The sequence below is a fragment of the Ranitomeya variabilis genome, chromosome 6 (genome assembly GCF_051348905.1).
Source record: "Ranitomeya variabilis isolate aRanVar5 chromosome 6, aRanVar5.hap1, whole genome shotgun sequence".
Lineage (NCBI taxonomy): Eukaryota > Metazoa > Chordata > Amphibia > Anura > Dendrobatidae > Ranitomeya > Ranitomeya variabilis.
The window spans coordinates 439,224,532-439,249,548 of NC_135237.1; the positions used below are offsets into that span (position 1 = coordinate 439,224,532).

The window sequence follows — 25,017 nt, forward strand, 5'->3', positions numbered from 1 at the left end:
CTGACTGATTTGTTTGCTCGCATAAAGGGGGCCAAGTGGTTCTCTAAGATTGACCTTCGTGGGGCGTATAATTTGGTGCGAATCAGGCAGGGGGATGAGTGGAAAACCGCATTTAATACGCCCGAGGGCCACTTTGAGTATTTAGTGATGCCTTTTGGTCTTTCTAATGCTCCGTCAGTTTTCCAGTCCTTTATGCATGATATTTTTCGCGATTATTTGGATAAATTTATGATTGTGTATCTGGATGATATTCTGATTTTTTCGGATGACTGGGACTCTCATGTCCAGCAAGTCAGGAGGGTTTTTCAGGTTTTGCGGTCTAATTCTTTGTGTGTGAAGGGTTCTAAGTGTGTTTTTGGGGTACAGAGGATTTCCTTTTTGGGATATATTTTTTCCCCCTCTTCCATTGAAATGGATCCTGTCAAGGTTCAAGCTATTTGTGATTGGACGCAGCCCTCTTCTCTTAAGAGTCTTCAGAAATTTTTGGGCTTTGCTAACTTTTATCGTCGATTTATTGCTGGTTTTTCGGATATTGCTAAGCCATTGACCGATTTGACTAAGAAGGGTGCTGATGTTGCTGATTGGTCCCCTGATGCTGTGGAGGCCTTTCGGGAGCTTAAGCGCCGTTTTTCCTCTGCCCCTGTGTTGCGTCAGCCTGATGTTGCTCTACCTTTTCAGGTTGAGGTCGACGCTTCTGAGATCGGAGCTGGGGCAGTGTTGTCGCAGAAAAGTTCTGACTGCTCCGTGATGAGGCCTTGTGCCTTCTTTTCCCGTAAATTTTCGCCCGCTGAGCGGAATTATGATGTTGGGAATCGGGAGCTTTTGGCCATGAAGTGGGCTTTTGAGGAGTGGCGCCATTGGCTTGAGGGGGCCAGACATCAGGTGGTGGTATTGACTGACCACAAAAATTTGATTTATCTTGAGACCGCCAGGCGCCTGAATCCTAGACAGGCGCGCTGGTCGTTATTTTTCTCTCGGTTTAATTTTGTGGTGTCATACCTACCGGGTTCTAAGAATGTTAAGGCGGATGCCCTTTCTAGGAGTTTTGAGCCTGACTCGCCTGGTAACTCTGAGCCCACAGGTATCCTTAAGGATGGAGTGGTATTGTCAGCCGTTTCTCCAGACCTGCGGCGGGCCTTGCAGGAGTTTCAGGCGGAGAGACCTGATCGTTGCCCACCTGATAAACTGTTTGTTCCTGATGATTGGACCAGTAGAGTCATCTCTGAGGTTCATTCTTCTGCGTTGGCAGGTCATCCTGGCATTTTTGGTACCAGGGATTTGGTGGCAAGGTCCTTCTGGTGGCCTTCCCTGTCACGAGATGTGCGAGGCTTTGTGCAGTCTTGTGACGTTTGTGCTCGGGCCAAGCCTTGTTGTTCTCGGGCTAGTGGATTATTGTTGCCCTTGCCTATTCCTAAGAGGCCTTGGACGCACATCTCGATGGATTTTATTTCAGATCTGCCTGTTTCTCAGAAGATGTCTGTCATCTGGGTGGTGTGTGACCGTTTTTCTAAGATGGTCCATTTGGTTCCTCTGCCCAAGTTACCTTCTTCTTCCGAGTTGGTTCCTCTGTTTTTTCAAAATGTTGTTCGTTTGCATGGTATTCCTGAGAATATCGTTTCTGACAGAGGGACCCAATTCGTGTCTAGATTTTGGCGGGCATTCTGTGCTAGGATGGGCATAGATTTATCTTTTTCGTCCGCTTTCCATCCTCAGACGAATGGCCAGACCGAGCGGATTAATCAGACCCTGGAGACATATCTGAGGTGTTTTGTGTCTGCTGACCAGGATGATTGGGTTGCTTTTTTGCCATTGGCGGAGTTCGCTCTCAATAATCGGGCCAGCTCTGCCACTTTGGTGTCCCCGTTTTTCTGTAATTCGGGGTTTCATCCTCGATTTTCCTCTGGTCAGGTGGAATCTTCGGATTGTCCTGGAGTGGATGCTGTGGTGGAGAGATTGCATCAGATCTGGGGGCAGGTGGTGGACAATTTGAGGTTGTCCCAGGAGAAGACTCAGCTTTTTGCCAACCGCCACCGTCGTGTTGGTCCTCGGCTTTCTGTTGGGGATTTGGTGTGGTTGTCTTCTCGTTTTGTCCCTATGAGGGTCTCTTCTCCTAAGTTTAAGCCTCGGTTTATCGGCCCGTATAAGATATTGGAGATTCTTAACCCTGTTTCCTTCCGTTTGGACCTCCCTGCATCCTTTTCTATTCATAACGTTTTTCATCGGTCATTATTGCGCAGGTATGAGGTACCGGTTGTGCCTTCCGTTGAGCCTCCTGCTCCGGTGTTGGTTGAGGGTGAGTTGGAGTACGTTGTGGAGAAAATCTTGGACTCTCGTGTTTCCAGACGGAGACTCCAGTATCTGGTCAAGTGGAAGGGATACGGCCAGGAGGATAATTCTTGGGTGAATGCATCTGATGTTCATGCCTCCGATCTGGTTCGTGCCTTTCATAGGGCCCATCCTGATCGCCCTGGTGGTTCTGGTGAGGGTTCGGTGCCCCCTCCTTGAGGGGGGGGTACTGTTGTGAATTTGGATTCTGGGCTCCCCCGGTGGCTACTGGTGGAATTGAACTGGTGTCTTCATCTTCTCTGTTCACCTGTTCCCATTAAGATGTGGGAGTCGCTATATAACCTTGCTGCTCTGTTAGTTGCTTGCCGGTCATCAATGTTGTCAGAGGCCTCTCTGTGCTTGTTCCTGCTCCTAGACAACTACTAGATAAGTTGGACTCTTGTCCATGTTTGTTTTTGCATTTTGTTCCAGTTCACAGCTGTAGTTTCGTTACTGTGTCTGGAAAGCTCTTGTGAACAGGAATTGCCACTCTGGTGTTATGAGTTAATGCCAGAGTTTTAAAGTAATTTCTGGATGGGGTTTTTGATAGGGTTTTCAGCTGACCATGAAAGTGTCCTTTCTGTCTTCTGCTATGTAGTAAGTGGACCTCAAATTTGCTAAACCTATTTTCATACTACGTTTGTTATTTCATCTCAACTCACCGCCAATGCATGTGGGGGGCCTCTGTCTCCTTTCGGGGTATTTCTCTAGAGGTGAGCTAGGACTAATATTTTCCTCTGCTAGCTTTATTTAGTCCTCCGGCTGGGCTGGGCATCTAGAATCAACGTAGGCATGCTACCCGGCCACTGCTAGTTGTGCGTTAGGTTTAGTTCATGGTCAGCTCAGTTCCCATCTTCCAAGAGCTAGTTCCTATATATGCTTATGCTATGTTCTCTTGCCATTGAGATCATGACAGGATGCCCCCTTGTCCCTGTCACCGGTCTATGATTAAAAAGATCATCAGAAAGGTCTTTGTACTGTCCCATCATATATTTATACATTAACATAAGATCACCCCTTAGCCTTCGTTTTTCCAAACTAAATAGCCCCAAGTGTAATAACCTATCTTGGTATTGCAGACCCCCCAGTCCTCTAATAACCTTGGTCACCACAAGTTCAGCTGTGTCTTTCTTATACACCGGAGATCAGAACTGTGCACAGTATTCTAAGTGCGGTCGAACTAGTGACTTGTATAAGGTAAAATTATGTTCTCCTCATGAGCATCTATGCCTCTTTTAATGCATCCCATTATTTTATTTGCCTTTGTAGCAGCTGCCTGACACTGGCCACTGAATATGAGTTTGTCATCCACCCATACACCCAGGTCTTTTTCATTGACGGTTTTGCCCAGAGTTTTAGAATTAAGCACATACAGTTAAGTCCATATATATTTGGACAGAGACAACATTTTTCTAATTTTGGTTATGGACATTACCACAATGAATTTTAAACAAAACAATTCAGATGCAGTTGAAGTTCAGACTTTCAGCTTTCATTTGAGGGTATCCACATTAAAATTGGATGAAGGGTTAAGGAGTTTCAGCTACTTAACATGTGCCACCCTGTTTTTAAAGGGACCAAAAGTAATTGGACAATTGACTCCAAGGCTATTTCATGGACAGGTGTGGGCAATCCCTTCGTTATGTCATTCTTAATTAAGCAGATAAAAGGCCTGGAGCTTATTTGAGGTGTGGTGCTTGCATTTGGAAGGTTTTGCTGTGAAGTAAACATGCGGTCAAAGGAGCTCTCCATGCAGGTGAAGCAAACCATCCTTAAGCTGCGAAAACAGAAAAAACCCATCCGAGAAATTGCTACAATATTAGGAGTGGCAAAATCTACAGTTTGGTACATCCTGAGAAAGAAAGAAAGCACTGGTGAACTCAACAATGCAAAAAGACCTGGGCGCCCACGGAAGACAACAGTGGTGGATGATCGCAGAATAATCTCCATGGTGAAGAGAAACCCCTTCACAACAGCCAACCAAGTGAAGAACACTCTCCAGGAGGTCGGCGCATCAATATCCAAATCTACCATAAAGAGAAGACTGCATGAAAGTAAATACAGAGGGTTCACTGCACGGTGCAAGCCACTCATAAGCATCAAGAATAAAAAGGCTAGACTGGACTTTGCTAAAAAACATCTAAAAAAGCCAGCACAGTTCTGGAATAACATTCTTTGGACAGATGAAACAAAGATCAACCTCTACCAGAATGATGGCAAGAGAAAAGTATGGCGAAGGCGTGGTACAGCTCATGATCCAAAGCATACCACATCATCTGTAAAACATGGTGGAGGCAGTGTGATGGCTTGGGCATGCATGGCTGCCAGTGGCACTGGGTCACTAGTGTTTATTGATGATGTGACACAGGACAGAAGCAGCCGAATGAATTCTGAGGTATTCAGAGACATACTGTGTGCTCAGATCCAGCCAAATGCAGCCAAACTGATTGGTCGTCGTTTCATACTACAGATGGACAATGACCCAAAACATAAAGCCAAAGCAACCCTGGAGTTAATTAAAACAAAGAAGTGGAATATTCTTGAATGGCCAAGTCAGTCACCTGATCTCAACCCAATTGAGCATGCATTTCACTTGTTAAAGACTAAACTTCAGACAGAAAGGCCCACAAATAAACAGCAACTGAAAACCACCACAGTGAAGGCCTGGCAGAGCATCAAAAAGGAGGAAACACAGCGTCTGGTGATGTCCATGAGTTCAAGACTTCAGGCAGTCATTGCCAACAAAGGGTTTTCAACCAAGTATTAAAAATGAACATTTCATTTAAAATTATTGAATCTGTCCAATTACTTTTGGTCCCTTTAAAAACAGGGTGGCACATGTTAAGTAGCTGAAACTCCTTAACCCTTCATCCAATTTTAATGTGGATACCCTCAAATGAAAGCTGAAAGTCTGAACTTCAACTGCATCTGAATTGTTTTGGTTAAAATTCATTGTGGTAATGTCTATAACCAAAATTAGAAAAATGTTGTCTCTGTCCAAATATATATGGACCTAACTGTAGTTATACATCTTATTACTTCTACCAAAGTGCATGACCTTACATTTATCCCCATTAAAGCTCATTTGCCATTTATCAGCTCAAGCTTCTAGTTTACATGAATCATCCTGTAATATAAAATTGTCCTCCCCTGTATTGATTACCCTGCAGAGTTTAGTGTCATCTGCAAATATTGAAATTGTACTCTGAATGCCCCCTACAAGGTCATTAATAAATATGTTAAAAAGAAGAGGGCCCAATACTGACCCCTGTGGTACCCCACTGCTAACCGCGACCCAGTCCGAGTGTGCTCCATTAATAACCACCCTTTGTTTCCTATCCCTGAGCCAGCTCTCAACCCACTTACACATATTTTCCCCTATCCCGATTATTCTCATTTTATGTATCAACATTTTGTGTGGCACTGAATCAAAAGCTTTTGAAAAGTCCATATACACTACATCCACTGGGCTCCCTTGGTCCAGTCCAGAACTTACCTCTTCATAGAAGCTGATCAAATTAGTCTGACATGAACTAGTAAACCCGTGCTGATACTGGGTCATGAGGTTATTCCCCTTCAGATACTCCAGTATAGCATCCCTTAGAAAGCCCTCAAGGATTTTACCCACAGTAGAGGTTAAGCTTACTGGCCTATAATTACCGAGTTCAGTTTTTGTCCCCTTTTTGAATATTGGCACCACATTTGCTATACGCCAGTCCTGTGGTACAGACCCTGTTATTATGGAGTCTTTAAAGATTAAAAATAATGGTCTATCAATGACTGTACTTAATTCCTGCAGTACTCGGGGGTGTATCTCATCCGGGCCCGGAGATTTGTCAATTTTAGTGATTTTTAGACGCCGCCGTACTTCCTGCTGGGTTAAGCAGGTGACATTTTATTGGGAATGTTTATCACTAGTCATTTTGTCTGCCATGGGATTTTCTTTTGTAAATACTGATGAAAAAAATTCATTTAGCATATTGGCTTTTTCCTCATCCTCATCCACCATTTCACCCAGACTATTTTTAAGGGGGCCAACACTATCATTTTTTAATTTCTTACTATGTATGTAGTTAAAGAATATTTTGGGATTATTTTTACTCTCTCTGGCAATGAGTCTCTCTGTCTCAATTTTTGCTACCTTGATTTGCTTTTTACAGAATTTATTTAATTTTCTGTATTTAGTTAATGCCTCCTCACTACCTACTTCCTTTAATTCTCTAAATGCTTTCTTTTTGTCACTTATTGGGCCCCTTCCAGCTCTATTTAGCCATATTGGTTTCCTCCTATTTCTAGTATGTTTATTCCCATACGGTATATACTGTGGACAGGTCCTATCCAGGATGCTAATAAACGTCTCCCATTTTCTTTGTGTATTTTTATGTCTCAGGATATCATCCCAGTTAATTGCACCAAGATCATCTCTTAGCTGTTGGAAATTAGCCCTCCTGAAGTTTAGTGTCCTTGTCACCCCTCTACTACACATCTTATTAAAGGATACACGAAAACTTATTATTTTGTGATCACTATTCTCCAAGTGACCCCCAACTCTTATATTTGATATGCGGTCTCGCCTGCTGGTTAATATTAGGTCTAGCAGTTCCCCCCTTCTTATTGGGTCCTGAACCAGTTGTGAAAGGTAATTGTCTCTCATAGTTGTCAAAAACCGATTACTAGTGTTGAGCATTCCGATGCTGCAAGTATCGGGTATCGGCCGATACTTGCTGTATCGGAATTTCCGATACCGAGATCCGATATTTTTGTGATATCGGGTATCGGTATCGAAACAACATTAATGTAAAAATGTGTAAAAGAAAGAATTAAAATAAAAAATATCGCTATACTCACCTGTCCGACGCAGCCTGGACCTCAGCGAAGGAACCGGCAGCGTTGTTTGTTTAAAATTTGCGCTTTTACTTGGTTACGTGAATTCCCGGCTTGTGATTGGTCAGGGCGGCCATGTTGCCGGGACGCGGACCAATCACAGCAAGCCGTGACGAAATTACGTCAAGGCTTGCTGTGATTGGTCCGCGTCCCGGCAACATGGCCGCCATTAACCAATCACAAGCCGTGACGTCACGGGAGGCTGGACTTGCGCACTTTTTAAAAAACGCGCGTGTCCAGCCTCCAGTGACGTCCCGGCTTATGATTGGTCACGGCGCCATGTTGCCGGGACGCGGACCAATCACAGTAAGCCGTGACGAAATTACGTCACGGCTTGCTGTGATTGGTCCGCGTCCCGGCAACATGGACGCCATTAACCAATCACAAGCCGTGACGTCACGGGAGGCTGGACACGCACGTTTTTTAAAAAGTGCGCAAGTCCAGCCTCCCGTGACGTCACGGCTTGTGATTGGTTAATGGCGGCCATGTTGCCGGGACGCGGACCAATCACAGCAAGCCGTGACGTAATTTCGTCACGGCTTGCTGTGATTGGTCCGCGTCCCGGCAACATGGCCGCCCTGACCAATCACAAGCCGGGAATTCACGTAACCAAGTAAAAGCGCGAATTTTAAACAAACAACGCTGCCGGTTCCCTCGCTGGGGTCCCGGCTGCGTCGGACAGGTGAGTATAGCGATATTTTTTATTTTAATTCTTTCTTTTACACATTTATATGGTTCCCAGGGCCTGAAGGAGAGTTTCCTCTCCTTCAGACCCTGGGAACCATCAGGAATACCGTCCGATACTTGAGTCCCATTGACTTGTATTGGTATCGGGTATCGGTATCGGATTGGATCCGATACTTTGCCGGTATCGGCCGATACTTTCCGATACCGATACTTTCAAGTATCGGACGGTATCGCTCAACACTACCGATTACCTTTGCTGGAACTGCAGGTTTCTGTTCCCCAATCTATTTCAGGGTAGTTGAAGTCCCCCATAATAATGACTTCTCCTTGAGTCGCAGCTTCATCTATTTGCTTTATGAGGATATTCTCCATTGCTTCCATTATTTTCGGAGATTTATAACAAACCCCTATCAGTAATTTATTATTTTTCCCCCTCCCCTTATCTCCACCCACAGGGACTCTACATTTTCATTAAATTCACCTATATTATCACGCAGGATGGGTTTTAAGGACGATTTTACATATAGACACACCCCACCCCCTCGCTTATCTGTACGGTCATTTCTGAACAGGCTATAGCCCTGCAAGTTAACACCCCAGTCATGGCTCTCATCCAGCCATGTTTCAGATATCCCCACCATGTCATAATTATGCTCCAACAACATTAGTTCTAATTCGTCCATTTTATTGGCGAGGCTTCTGGCCTTAGTATACATGCACTTGATGTTCCTCTCTGTACCTCTATTCTTTCTTAAATTATTAACTGTTCTAACCCCACCTCCCATGCCACCACCACCCCCAACTTCCTTATTTGTGCCCAGGCCTCTATCTGCACTATCTTCCCCTCCTATAAATTGAATACCCTCCCCCCCAATCCCTAGTTTAAACACTCCTCCAACCTTCTAGCCATTTTCTCCCCAGCACAGCTGCACCTTCCCCATTGAGGTGCAGCCCGTCCCTAGCGTTTTGTTTTTTTTGCGGTGTTCACTGAAGGGGTTAACTAGTGGGATAGTTTTATAGAGCGGGTCGTTACGGACGCGGCAATACCAAATATGTGTACTTTTATTGTTTTTTTTAATTTACATAAATAGATGGATTTACTGGGAAATGTTTTTTTTTCCTTTATTTGTGGATTTTTTTTTTTATACATTCTATTTTTTTTTTTTTTACTTTCTACTATTGTCCCAGGGTGGGACATCACTGTATTAGATCAGATCGTTGATCTGACAGTGTGCATAGCACTCTGTCAGATCAACGATCTGACAGGCAAGTTCAGGAGGCTTTCCGGCGCCTGCTGTCAGCAGGCGCCGGCTAGCCACGTCATTTCATGACCCGGAAGGAGTCCCGCGGCCATCTTGGATACGGGGACTCCTTCCGGATCACTGGAGCAACGCGATCTAATCACGTTGCTCCGTTGGGAGAGCGCAGGGAGCCCCCGTCCCTGCGCGATCCCCCTCTATCACTACTGACAGCGGCATCAGAGGGGTTAAATGCCCGCGATCGGCGCTAGCGCCGATCGTGGGCATTGCTGCGGGGTGTCAGCTGTCATATACAGCTGACACCCGCACCCGATCACTGCGGCGCTCAGCACGAGACCGCGGTGATCGGTGCGCCGTACTAGTACTGCGGCTGGCACAAATGCAGTGCCGGCAGTGCAGTACTAGTACGGCGCATGGCGCAAAGGGGTTAATACAGCGCTAGATAGCAGAAAAGCCAGTAATTCAATTGTCGGCTTTTCCTATCTCCTTCACAAACCCGACATGATATGAGACATGGTTTACATACAGTAAGTCATATCCCTTCTTTTATTACATATTCCTCTTTACTAATGTAAGAAGTGTCTGTGTGTTAAGTTTGGGGGCTGTAGCTATTAAATTAAAGGGTTAAATCCCAGAAAAAATTGGCGCTGGCTCCCGCGCAATTTTCTCCGCCAGAGTGGGAAAGCCGGTGACTGAGGGCAGATATTAATAGCCTAGAGAGGGACCATGGTTATTGGCCCACCCTGGCTAAAAACATCTGCCCCAGCCACCCCAGAAAAGGCATATCTGTAAGATTCGCCTATTCTGGCACTTGGCCACTCTCTTCCCACTCCCCTGTAGCAGTGGGATATGGGGTAATGAAGGGTTAATGTCACCTTGCTATTGTAAGGTGACATTAAGCCAGGTTAATAATGGAGAGGCGTCAATTATGACACCTATCCATTATTAATCCAATAGTACGACGAAATGGTTAATAAAAGACACACACATTATTAAAAAGTATTTTAATGAAATAAAGACACATGGTGTTTTAATATTTTATTATACTCTCAATCCACCTGAAGACCCTTGTCACCTGAAATAAAGTTAAAAAAACAAACAACAATATTCCATACCTTCCGTCGTTCAGTCTTGTCCCACGCTGTAAATCCACCTGAAGGGGTTAAATCATTTTACACCCAGGAGCTCTGCTAATGCAGCTGTGCTCCTGTCTGTAAAACTTGGTGAATGAATGGAATGCAGGGGAATGTACTGTAGTTACCTCGAGTCGCGGTGACTCACCCCCCTGCTGGATGAACTCATATGAACTCGAGCGTGGGAACTTTTGAGAATATTTTCCCAAGCGTCCCGCACACATGCACACGGAGAACAGTGTGCACTCTCCTCCGTGTGCATGTGCCGCCGCAGGAGAAACAGCACTTCAGTTAAGTGCTGTCTCCTGCATGTGGTGCTGATGCCAGCATTCATCCCTTCTGTCCTGCTCAGCTGAAAGCAGCACTTGCAGGAGAGAAGGGATGAAAGATCAAGTTTTTTTGTAAAAAGTAAAGTTTGGGGTCACCTCCCGCGTCCCACCCCTGCCCAACCCCCGCACGCTCGCCCGCTTGCAGAGAAATACTCACCCAGCTCCCGCGATGCCTCCTCTCAGTGCTGGCAGCTTGTCCTGTGTGAGCTGTCACGTGGTACCGCTCATTACAGTGCTGAATATGCGGCTCCACCTCCCATAGGGGTGGAGCTGCATATTCATCACTGTAATGAGCGGTACCACATGACCACTCACACAGGACAGGCTGCCGGAGCTGAGAGGAGGCATCACGGGAGCTGGTTGAGTATTTCTCTGCAAGCGGGTGGGCGCACGGGGGGTTGGAGGCGGGAGGTGACCCCAAACTTTATTTTTAACAAAAAAAATAGAGTTTTCATCTCTTCTCTCCTGCGAGCGCTGCAGGGTACAAGAGATGAATGCCGCCTTCAGCACCACATGCTGGGGACGGCGCTTACTGTAGCGCTGTCTCTCCTGCAGGGTCCGTGTGGTCCTCAGGCAGCACACGGGTGCCACACGGCTGCCGCACGTGTGCTACACTGATGTGCCACGTGAGCACACGGACACATGGACACGGATAACTCCGGTACCATTTTCCCTGGTACCGGAATTATCTGGACGTGTGAGACTGGCCTGAATGAGTGGTTATACAGGTGGGGACCACAGACCACATCTCAGTACCAATGTTTTCTGGCTGATGTTTTGGTCACTTTTGAATGTTGGCTGTGCTTTCACACTCATGGTAGCATGAGACAGACTCTACAAACCACACATGTGGCTCAGGTAGTGCAGCTCATTCAGGATGGCACATCACTGCGAGCTGTGGCAAGGTTTACTGTGTCGGTCAGCGTAGTGTCCAGAGGCTGGAGGCACTACCAGGATACAGCTAGTACACGCTAGTACACCAGGAGACATGGAGGGGGCCATAGGAGGGCATCAACCCAGCAGCAGGACCGCTACCTCAGCCTATGTGCAAGGAGGAACAGGAGGAGCACCATAAGAGCACTGCAAAATGACCTCCAGCAGGCCACAAATGTGCATGTGTCTGCACAAACAGTTAGATGGTCTGAGTGCCCCACGTCCACAGATGGGGGTTGTGCTCACAGGCCAACACCGTGCAGAATGCCTGGCATTTGCCACAGAAAACCAGGATTGGCATATTCGCCACTGGCGCTCTGTACTCTTCACAGATGAAAGCAGGTTCACACTGAGCACATGTGACAGACGTGACAGAGTCTGGAGACGCCGTGGAGAGCAGTCTGCTGCCTGCTACATCCTTCAGCATGACAGGTTTGGCAGTGGGTCAGTAATGGTGTGGTGTGGCATTTCTTTGGAGGGTCGCACAGCCCTCCATGTGCTCACCAGAGGTAGCCTGACTTCCATTAGGTACCGAGATGAGATCCTCAGACCTCTTGTGAGACCATATGCTGGTGCGGTTGGCCCTGGGTTCCTCCTAATGCAGGACAATGCCAGACCTCATGTGGTTGGAGTGTGTCAGCAGTTTCTGCAAGATGAAGGCATTGAAGCTATGGACTGGCCTGCCCATTCCCCAGAACTGAATCCGATTGAACATATCTAGGACATCATGTCTCGTAACATCCACCAACGTCACATTGCACCTCAGACTGTTCAGGAGTTGGCGGATGCTTTAGTCCAGGTCTGGGAGAAGATCCCTCAGGAGACCATCTGCCACCTCATCAGAAGCATGCCCAGGTGTTTGTAGGGAGGTCATACAGGCATGTGGAGGCCACACACACTACTGAGCATAATTTCCTTGTCTTGAGGCATTTCCGTTAAAGTTGGATAAGCCTGTAACTTCATTTTCCACTTTGATTTTGAGCATCATTCCAACTTCAGACTTCCGTGGATATTAGTTGTGATTTATGTTGATCATTTTTAGGTTTTATTGTTCTCAACACATTCCACTATGTAATGAATAAAGATTTACAACTGGAATATTTCATTCACTCATATCTAGGACGTGGGATTTTAGTGTTCCCTTTATTTTTTTGAGCAGTGTATATATATATATATATATATATATATATATATATATATATATATATATATATATATAAAATGAGAGTCTTCACATAGATTTATTTGCTAAATTTCCACCATGCAAAATTTGTTGCACTGGTAGAGGTTCCCATTACCCATGTAATGGAGGGAACAAGATGAAATTCAACCTGTCTCATCCCTGCCCACAACTATTGTAGATTTCAAAGCAAAGTTCGCAAACCACAATAGAAATCACATTGTTTGACCACAAAAGTCGAACCTCTACTGGTAGCCTAACGCAAACAAAGATGTCAGAAGATTTATAATAATGTATCCTAATGAAAGAACAAGCGACCAAAAACATAGTCGTGCAAAAGGAAATTTATTTCACTTACCACATAGAAAATGGTTAACGCTAAATTTGCTTTTTATGGACATTCCAGTAACATTTTGTATATAGATTGGCAATTGAATTACTCTGGATTCTCATATGACAAAAACTAATAACATTTTAGCACACATTTTATCCAATTAGTGCACAAAATACACAATGTGAGGTGCAAATGATTTAAAGTGAAATCTTTTTGCAAATAATAAAAAAAGAGCAAATATAAAGCAAAATGAATGTATGACACCACTATAACAAGTTCATTGCACAGTAACCGTGAAAATCTTGCAGCCGTCCAGCGGTCCTGTACACAAAGATAACAGCTCATTAATACACCACGCCAGTGTTTTAATTTTTTTATTTCACCATCTGCATGCTTTCACTAATATTCTCAGAGCTGCTATGGTCCTGTCCTAGTTGTGACTATCTGTATCGCTCCAGTGTTTGCTGGTGAGCCGTAGGTCTCTTCTGTAATGTTCAGCCCAATCTCCTCAGTGCCTGGATCCCCTTCCCTGCCGCACCTCAAGCTCATTAGACATCTTTGAGCCTGTTTCAGAAGAAGTTTCCAAGCTCCTCACTTCTGCTCGGCCTACAACCTGCAATAGTGACCCCATTCCTTCACCTCTCCTGCAGTCTCTCTCACCAGTGGTCACCACTCACCTGACTAAAATATTTAACCTCTCTCTTTCTTCAGGTATCTTTCCCTCCTCATGTAAATGCAGCGCCCCAGAGTCCTGGTCGTTGCAGTACTGATGCTCCGCCGCTAAGGGGGGCTATGGTACGTCTGATGGCACTGAAGGAGTTCACCTGACCAGGTATCACAGACACCAATACACTTCACAGTCTGGCCTCCAGGGTGAGCTAAGGGTGCTATGTATTAGGCCACTCCTCACAGTCTGGTAAAACTGGGGGTTAGATAGGAAGTTAGAAAGAAGCTGACTGGGAATCGAACAAGCAACATCCTGTGGCAGGGGGTGTTGCGGGGAGAGACTCAGGGGGGTCCTTGTCAGGGGTGGGATCCGGACTTGCGCAGCCTGGTTAACCGTATTCCGGACTGAGGATCCTGAAGCCTTCAGTAAGGAGGTAAAGAGACTGCAACCTGGTGTCCTCGTTATTTACTGCGGCCTGCACCACATCATAACATCGTCACCATAACTCCACCTTCATTGTACACCCCTCAGCAGGGTCACGGACCGGGTCTAGCCACCGTGACAACCCCAGAGCAGAGACTCAGAGGCCCGGTACCGGGTACCCCTCGGCCCTGCGGCAGTGGGGGCGCTACAACTTGGCATCACGAACAGGATCTACTTAAGCCTGAAGAATCAGGTCATGTGTGCCTTGGAACTGTGATTTACTGTGCTTGGACTGTGACTTATTGCAAAGACTGTGGATTGCCACTTGCCGCCAGAAGTTCCCGCCAAAACCGCCGCCATTACAGCGCTAAGAGGAGCGCAGGAGAAGAAGAAGGGCGTGGAAGTGGGCGTAAACAAGCTGAAGAGCGCGAAAGACAATGGCCGCCCAGTCTAAATATTTCTGTACCTTGAGGACAAGTCCGTCAGCAGCCGAGATCCGCCTCCTGATTCTCAATGGTGGGCGGAGGCAGAGAAAACGAAACCGCCCACGAAGGAGAGAGCGGGAAAAGGACAAAGAGGAAGTCAGCCACGTGGAGGATGCAATGGCGAGCCACCCAGAGCCGGAGCGTGGGGTAGGAGCAGAGGACTCCCCCAGCTACCCGGAGGGGCACCGCAACCAGGCCTCCACCGCTGATATTGACTTCCTGCAGGCCGGAGTGGATGAGCTCGGTGACCAACTCCGGCGGACGCAACTGAGCACTGAGGCCGGGTGGAAGGAGACCTTCATCGGGAGCCTCATCAGACGTCTGTTGGCAGCCTCGTCTGGTCCGGAGCAAGAAAGAAGTTCCAGCACTCCGAAGCCAGAAAGCAAGGCCCTGCCGGAAAGCGAGGTGCTGCAAACTGAGATGACAACGCCGCAGCGTAAGGCCCTGCAACTAGCGTTCCAGACCCCAGCGGAGACGGAGCAGGTCGGCACCGGAGGGACCGCATCTGAAGCAGGTATGAAGAACGACCCTGCCTCGCCAGCAGAGGACTTGCTGATGGGCCCCGTCGCGGTACCCCCTCTCCCTGGGACCTATAGACTCCGGCGCCTTACACCTTGGGATCGGGCCCCGGGTATGGAGCACTTCTTAAAGGCCCCGATCTCGCCGATCACCTTGCCGAGCGAGGTCTATGCGGAGCTACGGCCACCAGAGCGAGAGTAAACCTCGATGCCATGGATATGTAAATAGTTAACTGTTTGTTTCCCTGCTTTTTGCTGCTTTAAACCCGACTAGGGTTAACTCTTAAAGGGGTCCCTTAGTTTACCCGGGATCCCTATTGCTTTTATTTTTGCTTTTATTTTCCTTTTTGCTCCCTGTTCACCCATGTTATAAAGACTACCGAATCATGGACGGTGAATGGTTCACAAACTGTTTTGTAAATAGTTCGCACCTTATTAAAGGTGCCCTCTACTGGTTTTATAAAAGAAAGGACTCTTTGCGAAGAAACTGTTCCTGGAAACAGCACCAGAGTCCTTACTGCATACGGACTTGCAGCTTGAGAAGTTGCACTACCTCATAGAGACTTGGTCCCCTCTTAAAGGGAACGTTCATCGATAGCACTTAGAGAATGATGATGCTTTAAAAGAAGAAGTAATAATGCTGATATGTAAAAGTTATACATAGTAAGCTAGTTAATTGTAAGGAATGTTTAATAATGTGTTAGAAAATGAGGACAGGAAGTGAACCCAGACGGGGTTAGTCAGTGAGTCCTCCAGAGAACCATAAGAAATGGTTGATTGGTTTAGTAAATGAGAGAAGAATTATGTTCGCATGAGAAGAAAGGCAGTAGGCCTGGGCAGATAGACAGGCGGTCCTGCATGAGATAATAGTCCTCCTAGGAGCCATACAGAGATGGCTCCGCGGTCCTAAATTGTGAGATGGATGATAAGTTCTATACTGTGTATAGTAGCAGAAAGGCAGAAGGCCCGGGCGGAAAGGGGCGGTCCTGCAACAGAACGAGAGGCAGTAGGCCTGGGGCAGATAGACAGGCGGTCCTGCAGATGAAGGATAGAAAATGAAGAAAAAGTTGATTAGCCTTATAATGTTTTATAAGAAGGTCTTTAGTGGATTCAGCGTGTACGTCCTTAAAGGCAATGTTAAATTATTGTTCAGAAATTTGCACTAAGTAGAATACCCGGTTGGGTAAGAAAAGTTAGTTATAGTATGTTATTTAAAAGTATTTAACCATGTTTGTAACGTTCAAGTGTCCGTACCTCCCATAAAGGGAAGCTCTGTTCAAATTTGCTTATTGTTACTGCATTTCTAAAATTGTATGTCTTTTTGCTGACATGTATTGTTGTTTTCTTCCCAGTCAAGGAGTACTGGATTTAACCGGGGGGGGAGTGCAGCGCCCCAGAGTCCTGGTCGTTGCAGTACTGATGCTCCGCCGCTAAGGGGGGCTATGGTACGTCTGATGGCACTGAAGGAGTTCACCTGACCAGGTATCACAGACACCAATACACTTCACAGTCTGGCCTCCAGGGGGAGCTAAGGGTGCTATATATTGGGCCACTCCTCATAGTCTGGTAAAAGTGGGGGTTAGATAGGAAGTTAGAAAGAAGCTGACTGGGAATCGAACAAGCAACATCCTGTGGCAGGGGGTGTTGCGGGGAGAGACTCAGGGGGGTCCTTGTCAGGGGTGGGATCCTGACAGAGGCCTAGCGAACTGAGAGAACGTTATGGGACTGCGCCTGCACCTGATCGCGGCGGTGCCCTAAGAAAGGACAAGAAGCGAGGTTTATTGTGCTGAGTGAGAAACGAGATCAACGCAACAAGGCGAAACACCAGTAGGAGTCGTGCTGTAAGACGAGGCAACATCCTACTGAGGCGCGCAACCGGTGGCCGGAACGCCGAGGAAGTATAGAGCTCCAGGCCTAACTTCAAACCTACGGCAGGACAGTCAGTTATAGGCGGGCTGTCTCACTTAATTCACCTAAGAAGACATAGGGGGCAACAACAGGAGAAGGGCGACACTAGGGTCCAGGAAGAGCTCCGAGCCTACCCGTCATACGGGTGCGTCCTAGCCATATCATCTGGGGGACGAAGAAGAACATCAGAATCGAGTTGTGAGGGAACACGAGAAACAGACACAACAGTTGTGGGGACTATCCCGTAAGCACAGCAGGGGAGGACCACAACACACAAGCGCTAGAAGGTAGGCACAGATTTCCACCTGCAAAGGGAACTCTGGAGGTGCCATCGGACCGGCCGGACTTGCGCAGCCTGGTTAACCGTATTCCGGACTGAGGATCCTGAAGCCTTCAGTAAAGAGGTAAAGAGACTGCAACCTGGTGTCCTCGTTATTTACTGCGGCCTGCACCACATCATAACATCGTCACCATACCTCCACCTTCATTGTACGCCCCTCAGCAGGGTCACGGACCGGGTCTAGCCACCGTGACAACCCCAGAGCAGAGACTCAGAGGCCCGGTACTGGGTACCCCTCGGCCCTGCGGCAGTGGGGGCGCTACATAAACATGCCATCATTACCCCTTTACTTAAAAAGCCATCCCTGGACCAGAACTGCACGGCTAACTACAGACCTGTCTCTAACCTTTCCTTCATCTCTAAACTCCTGGAACGCTTGGTCCACTCCCGTCTAATCCGCTATCTCTCGGATAACTCTCTTCTTGACCCCTTACAATCTGGTTTCCACTCTTTACACTCCACTGAAACTGCCCTCACTAAAGTCTCTAATGATCTAATAACAGCTAAATCCAAAGGTCATTGCTCTCTGCTGATTCTCCTGGATCTATCTGCTGCATTTGATACTGTGAATCACCAGCTCCTTCTCACTATGCTCCGCTCCATAGGTCTCAAGGACACAGCCCTCTCCTGGTTCTCCTCCTACCTCTCTGACCGCTCCTTCACTGTATCTTTTGCTGGCACCTCTTCCTCTCCTCGTCCCCTTACTATCGGGGTTCCGCAGGGCTAAGTCCTGGGCCCCCTCCTTTTCTCTCTATACACTGCCCATATTGGACAAACAATCAGCAGATTTGGGTTCCAGTATCATCTCTATGCTGACTACACCCAATTATACACTTCTTCCCCTGACATCACCCCCACTCTAATTCAAAATACCAAGGATTGTCTGTCTGCTGTCTCTAACATCATGTCCTCCCTCTATCTGAAACTAAATCTCTCCAAAACTGAACTACTTGTGTTTCTCCCTTCTACGAACCTGACTCTACCCAACATCGAAATTACCCTGGAAGGTTCAACTATAACTCCCAAGCAGCAAGCCCGCTGTCTTGGGGTCATATTCGACACCGAACTTTCCTTTACTCCCTATATCCAAACACTCACTCGCTCCTGTCACCTGCATCTTAAAAACATCTCCAGAATCCGACCTTTTCTCACATTTGAAACTGCTAAGACTCTTACTGTTGCTCTTATTCATTCTCGTCTGGACTACTGCAACTCTCTTCTGATCGGTCTCCCTCTTTCCAAATTTTCTCCTCTCCAATCCATCTTGAATGTGGCAGCCAGGGTCATATTTCTGTCCAGCCGCTTCACCGATGCCTCCATCTTGTGCCAGTCATTACACTGGCTACCCATTCGCTACAGGGTCCAGTACAAACTCATCTCTCTCAGCCACAAAGCCCTCCACAGTTCTGCACCGCCTTATATCTCCTCTCTCATCTCTGTCTATCGCCCTACACGACCCCTCCGTTCTACAAATGACCTAAGACTAACATCCCCCGTAATCCGAACCTCGCACCTCCGTCTCCAAGACTTCTCTCGTGCGGCACCAGCTCTCTGGAATGCACTTCCCCAGACGATCAGACTGATACCTAGCCCCGACCTATTCAAGCGCGCTTTAAAAACCCATCTCTTCAAACAAGCCTACCACATCAACTACTCAGTAAACTAACTTTGCCCTGTTCCCTCCTTCCAAATATTTCTTTGAATCTGCACCCTACTATCCATCTGTCTCCACACCCTCCATGCTCATGATAACTGCGCTTGATACTTGACTATTGCACTTAAACACACGGGCTGATGACCGGATCATGCAGCTTTTATATGAAAATCCCTATTTATTATAATTTCCAGACCAGAAATAACGAGCACTTTCACCTATTGTGTCCCCCCTACTTCCTTGTAGATTGTAAGCTTGCGAGAAGGGACCTAACCCCTAATGTCACTGTTTAAAATTTTAAATTGTCTTAACTTGTACTGAATTTATTGTCTGTACATGTCCCCGCTTAATTGTAAAGTGCTGCGGAATATGTTGGTGCTATATAAATAAAAAAAAATTATTATTATTATTATTAATGTTAATGTCTGTCTATTTGCGCCAAAGCAAGGCCAGAACGAGGTTTTCAAAAAATTACATTAAGAGCTTCTGACCACTACCTCTACCTTCTGATTAGTCAGGCGCTGCAGTCACAAGATGGCGGAACAGGGCCGAAGCGACACCAGGAAGAGCAGAAGGCAGCAGTTTGCAAGTGTATTACTTGGGGCAGGGAACTCACATTAGTGAATATCACTCCAACGCTAAAATAAAAAAACAAACAAACACATACCAATGATTCACTATGTGTTGAATATTATTGACCCTTCCTTTATATTCCTACTTTGTAAGTCAAAAATGCCAAACCACTGGGAATCTTCTATCTTCCAGTTGAGTATGTGACCCACCACCGCTATAGAGTTGAACAGATGTGTTATCATTGAGTTCATCGCCTGTATCTGAGCCAAAATATTGGTACCCACTTTAAAGATTGCGATCACTTTACATTTTGCAATGGTAGTACAATGATTAGAACTTTATCAGGGTAAGGAAACAACAACTGTAGGTAATATTATTGTAAAGCAAGCCTATTATAAAAAAAAGATTTTTTACATACATTCATAAAGGAAGGCCTACACGTTTACTTTAGGTTTATTTTGGGGTGGAGGAAAGATACTGTACATTGCCAAGCCCTCGAAATCAATGTACTGTATCTGAGGCTAAATACTTACAAGAGTACATAACCTGTTCAGGACATATACATTTAAGAAACAGTGACCAGTAAATAACTATATGGTCTATAAAATTACACTGTATAGAAAAAGAAAAATAAAGGGTTGATAATATGCACCCCCCAAAAAATAAAATATACTTTTTATTGAACTCTGATACATTACGCAAAATGATTAATTTGTAGATTTGTCTTGTTACATTACTTAGGAATGGCAGTAAGACACAAGGTGTGCCTTGAATTGTGAATTATCCTGCTGCAATAATGATGCTGTCATGTGTTTCAGGTGAGACCAGCCCAAGATTATGGGTGGAGAAAAGGACTCTGTAGTACAGCATCCAGCTCATCTCTCACTGAAGGAAACCTTTAACATCTACTTGTGAGAGCAGCAAAGAGGGAGCATCCCTTTGCTCCGAGAGTGTAGGATAAACACGCGGCTCGCTAGGGACTGTGCCGGACAGCACAGGAGAAATACACTATGGACTGGAAGCTCTGTGCACCTTTTAGTGTCCTCATCGTTTTACTGGTAAGACTTTTTCTCTACAAATTCAATGCTAAGGATTTAGGACAAACTGAAAACAATTAAGTAGATGCAGAACTTAGAGTAGGTGGTTTCTCATGCCTATTATATACATTGAGCTTAGCAATTATAAACAGGAATATTATATCATATATGCAGATACTATGACTAGGTGCACCCTATGGCTCTCAGAATAAGAATTTCGGGCTTTTTACAAATATATTTACCTATTGGAAGTTTCCCCCAGCATTGTTTATTGTTTATTAATTCCGGGTTGTTCTAGATGATTGTTATTCCATGCAGACAAAGCAGCAATTCAACTTGGTTTCATAATCGCAATATCTCATATGGCCCATGAGGATGAGTTCACACGCAGAAGAAATTTCTTTGAAAACTCAGAGTAGTTTTAGATGAGTTTTAGGGGTAGTTTTAGATGAATAAGACACAACTTCCCACAACTAAATCTGATTCATGTGAATTCACCCTTTGCATTCTAACCCTTATTTATCTAGTAAATGACTATTTATTGAAGGTTTTATAGTGGGTCAGTTATTGTAAACTAATCTAGCAGACCGTCTGCATTGTTATGTGCAATGGAAGGCTAAACTTGTTTTTTGACTTTTTTTACACTTTATACATTTCTTGAGAATTGTTCGTTTATGCTTCAAGGGCTAAGTTCATTTAAATTGTTCTTTGATATTGTAACGTGTTTTTATAGATTACTCCATGAGATGAGTATCTGCCAGTGCTATAAAGATTAAAGTCGAAACAATAAACCAAAGGAAATGATGTGCAATTCTGAGCAGAAAGAGGGTGACATGCTCTCGTATTTCTGCTTAGCCCAGGCATCAGCTAAAAATACTTTGATACAATAGACATGGCCATTCTCTCCACTTTTTAGGTCATTTTTCCGGTTTTATTCGGCTGTATGGATCGTAAATTAGCTTGTCTGCAATTTATCCTTATAATACTTTCCGCTACTTGCTCAGGAATGTACTTCTTTATGTTGCTTGGTATGTATGCATAATCTTTTGAGGAAGGATGCACTTAATGGTCAAGATGCACCCAATTTAGCTGGGTAGATAGACAGTGAGACAGATAGATAGATAGATAGATAGATAGATAGATAGATAGATAATCAACTTGCATAAGATATATACTTCAAATATACATTTTTCATCTATGGATACGCTTAGCAAAGGGTGGTATAGAAAAATGGACTAACCATTCAGATATAGAAATCCTAAGGCCAGAGCGGGCCCATAGCCTCTAAGTCCAACACATAATGGTTTGAGTGCAGAATCTAAAAAAATGATACATGACACAAATCCTTCTCAGAGGCATTGCATTAGTCCTATTCAGGTGTAACATAGCTTTATAGCTAATTACTATTAATGTGGTGTTTGGCAAGGAGAATATGGCCTTTATTTCCCACCACTCAAAATCTGCCTCCAGCAAGGTCCACCTCTAAGATCACCTCCAAACTGCAAATAAATCCCAGTACAGCAGTAATGCTTTATCTGTACTACCTGCAACATGACATGATGTTCTGATATACATAGAATATATCCATTCATGCTATGTCACAATTCCAGATGATCACTATCATCCCAATTAATGAAACACTGTTCTGTCACGTCACATAGTAGTCAGGCCTTAAAAGCTGTGAGTAAGGCCTCAACCCTGTGACTAAGCAATGCACATTAATCCCCCATGTTTCATGCTTGATTATATACATCTTGTCACAAAAACGTAAAGAAAAGGATCAAATAATGTTTGTAAAGCGCTATGGAATTAATGGAGCTATATAAGTGAATAAAATAAATAAATGAAAAATAAAGTCTGAAAGATTTCATTCATTTCCAGAGGATGCAACCTTGTGCAAAGATGTGTTAGGCTGGGTTCACATTGCGTCGATCGCAAAGCGCTGATGGCATCCGTTACACTGCGGCACTAACGCTATGTAACGGATGCTGCAGCGCACCCATTGACTGCAATTATGTAGCGCATCGCTAACGCATGTCATAATCGGCATGCGTTAGCGATTCCGCTGTCATTCTGTGACGTTCCCTCGGATGCGGGCTGCAGCGTTTCCGGGTCCGTCACCGCTAGTGTAGGTGGAGCATCTGCGCTATCGTGATCACATAACGTGATCTTTAAAAGGCACTAGCGGTGGTGCAGTCCGTTTAACGTATGCGTTGAAAGGACTGCACCAACGCAATGTGAACCCAGCCTTAGTTTATTTTGGCAGTCTTAAACATGTCTTCATATATCCTAAAATGTAATGCTAGGTCCAAAATCATGATCAAAACTGATGCAAACCGTAATTATTTTATGAATCAGATATCAAATATATATTTATCTATATAGCACATTATGCATGCATAGAAAATAATTGTCAGCACGCTGAGGATAAAGAGGCATTGACAGAACATGTCAAGAATTGATTTAGACTACACCCAAGATTTATAATTACAGTTTTGCCTAATCGGTGCAGCTCGGTAATGGCTGGGGAAGCATATGACACAATTTGTACAATATGTGGAATCTGTAAGGTTCAGGCACGTTACAGATTTAGACCTTGACACTTGCGATGCCAAGGTAGTTATGGGTGATGATCCCTTCATTTGTATAGAAAATGTACAAATTGACAATTATTTCCTCGCCCCTCTTGCATTGCTCAAAGGAACATAATGTTAGGAACTCACTATATGACAGTCAGGGATTATTGAGAACAAATTCCATACTCCAAGACTCTCCTACTTCACTCAACGTTAGTTTTATCATCTATAGCTTTGTGTCTGCGGCTAAGTATATAAATGAATGACAAATGGCAGCTGATATATGTATGGTATAGATACCTCATTTACAGCACCATGGAATCAATGGTGCTATAGAAATAAATAATAATAATAGATACAATAGAATGACAGATGACTCCTTGCCAAAAGTACAGTGCAACAATGTTTTATGAGGACAGCTTCATTTTTCTAATTGTCATTCTGTGGTTTGGAAATATTTTGCTTTTTTTATCTGCAAAAATATGTTGAAGGCAGCAATTATCTTTGATAGTAAGGAGGTGGCCGGTTCATTACTCAGACAGGTATAGCAGTGTCTACCACATCTAATGTAAAAAAGGAGTTTATTTTGGGAGTGGTCAACAATTTGGATATATTTCTTAGCAACTGTCAGATTACAACCTGCATACTTATGAGTTATTACTGCGTATTTACTTGAGATTTGACATGCCCTTATATAAGTTGAACAACAATATCGAGTATCAATATCTCACTGGATTCTCAGATCACTAATACTTGTCACCTCCATTTGTATAGTGGTCATGGAGATGTATGTTACTATGACCTTCAGACTAACACTTCCACCAAACCAAGAATAAGGGCCAACACTTCTGATAGTATAAGTGCAGTATTCTGATGCACATGGGCGATGTGGCCATTAAACAAATGTAACCTAGAAGAAAAATATAAAGCGTAGATGCACTGCAGTACATTTAGTTCTAGTAGCAAAATCGAAGGAACTAGTAGTCCAAAGGCCCCATAAACTTTAGATTATAATAAGCCGAACCCCGATTTTGGCAAGAGCATTCACACCAGGTTTTTGCCATCTAATCTAACAGCTGCATAATGTAGAAGCAGATACCCTAATTTCAGGGATGTGTCACTTACTGGGCTGCTTGATGGTGTTTTGATAATCTCATGTTAATAAAATCATTGTTTTATTACTAGAGAGCTAGTAAAGCTGCTGCCATGTAGTCCTCCAAACTCATGAGATCTGTATAACTCCGCCCTCCATCACTGATTGGCAGCTTTCCGCCTAGAGTACATAGAGGACTATCAATCAATGGTGTGCCATTTTTCATTAAAAACAAGCATAGAAACTTTATTGGCTTATAAGAAATAGAAGTAACAAATTCCATAAAGGAAAATAAAAAGATTTCCTGTAGTCAAAAAGCTAAGTAGACTAATGATAATGTTGTTGTGCTGTTTGATGATCAGTTTTAAATTTGTACTTTGTTACAATATATTACTACAATAACTGGGTGATTGAGCTTGTTAGATCTGTCCAGATATAAAGGGTGGAGATGGAGAAAGGCGTTTTGCCAAAATTCTCAGAGAAAATAAGATCTATAGGTTGTGAGAGTATTTATGAGGATGCCTGGACTGTGCAGATCCTTTTTGGCATATCTGTAACTGAACTGTGTTGGTTGCCTTAGTATTATGCCCATAATGAAGGGGAAATTACCAGCACAGAATTGTTAATATTGCTTTTGTTCCAACTAAAACGCTGTTAAGAATTGAGCTTCTTGCCGAGT

The 25,017-nt window shown here is 44.7% G+C and overlaps 1 protein-coding gene across 1 annotated transcript in view; it reads left to right on the forward strand.

Moving 5' to 3' along the window:
- Nucleotides 1-20,519: 20,519 nt before the first annotated feature.
- LOC143782672 (desmoglein-4-like) overlaps nucleotides 20,520-25,017 on the forward strand; it is a 71,616-nt gene continuing 67,118 nt past the window's right edge. Inside the window, exon 1 of the mRNA XM_077270396.1 lies at nucleotides 20,520-20,690. Within this exon, the coding sequence (XP_077126511.1) occupies nucleotides 20,643-20,690 (48 nt within the window). The 5' untranslated portion in view covers nucleotides 20,520-20,642. The remainder of the gene's footprint in view (nucleotides 20,691-25,017) is intronic.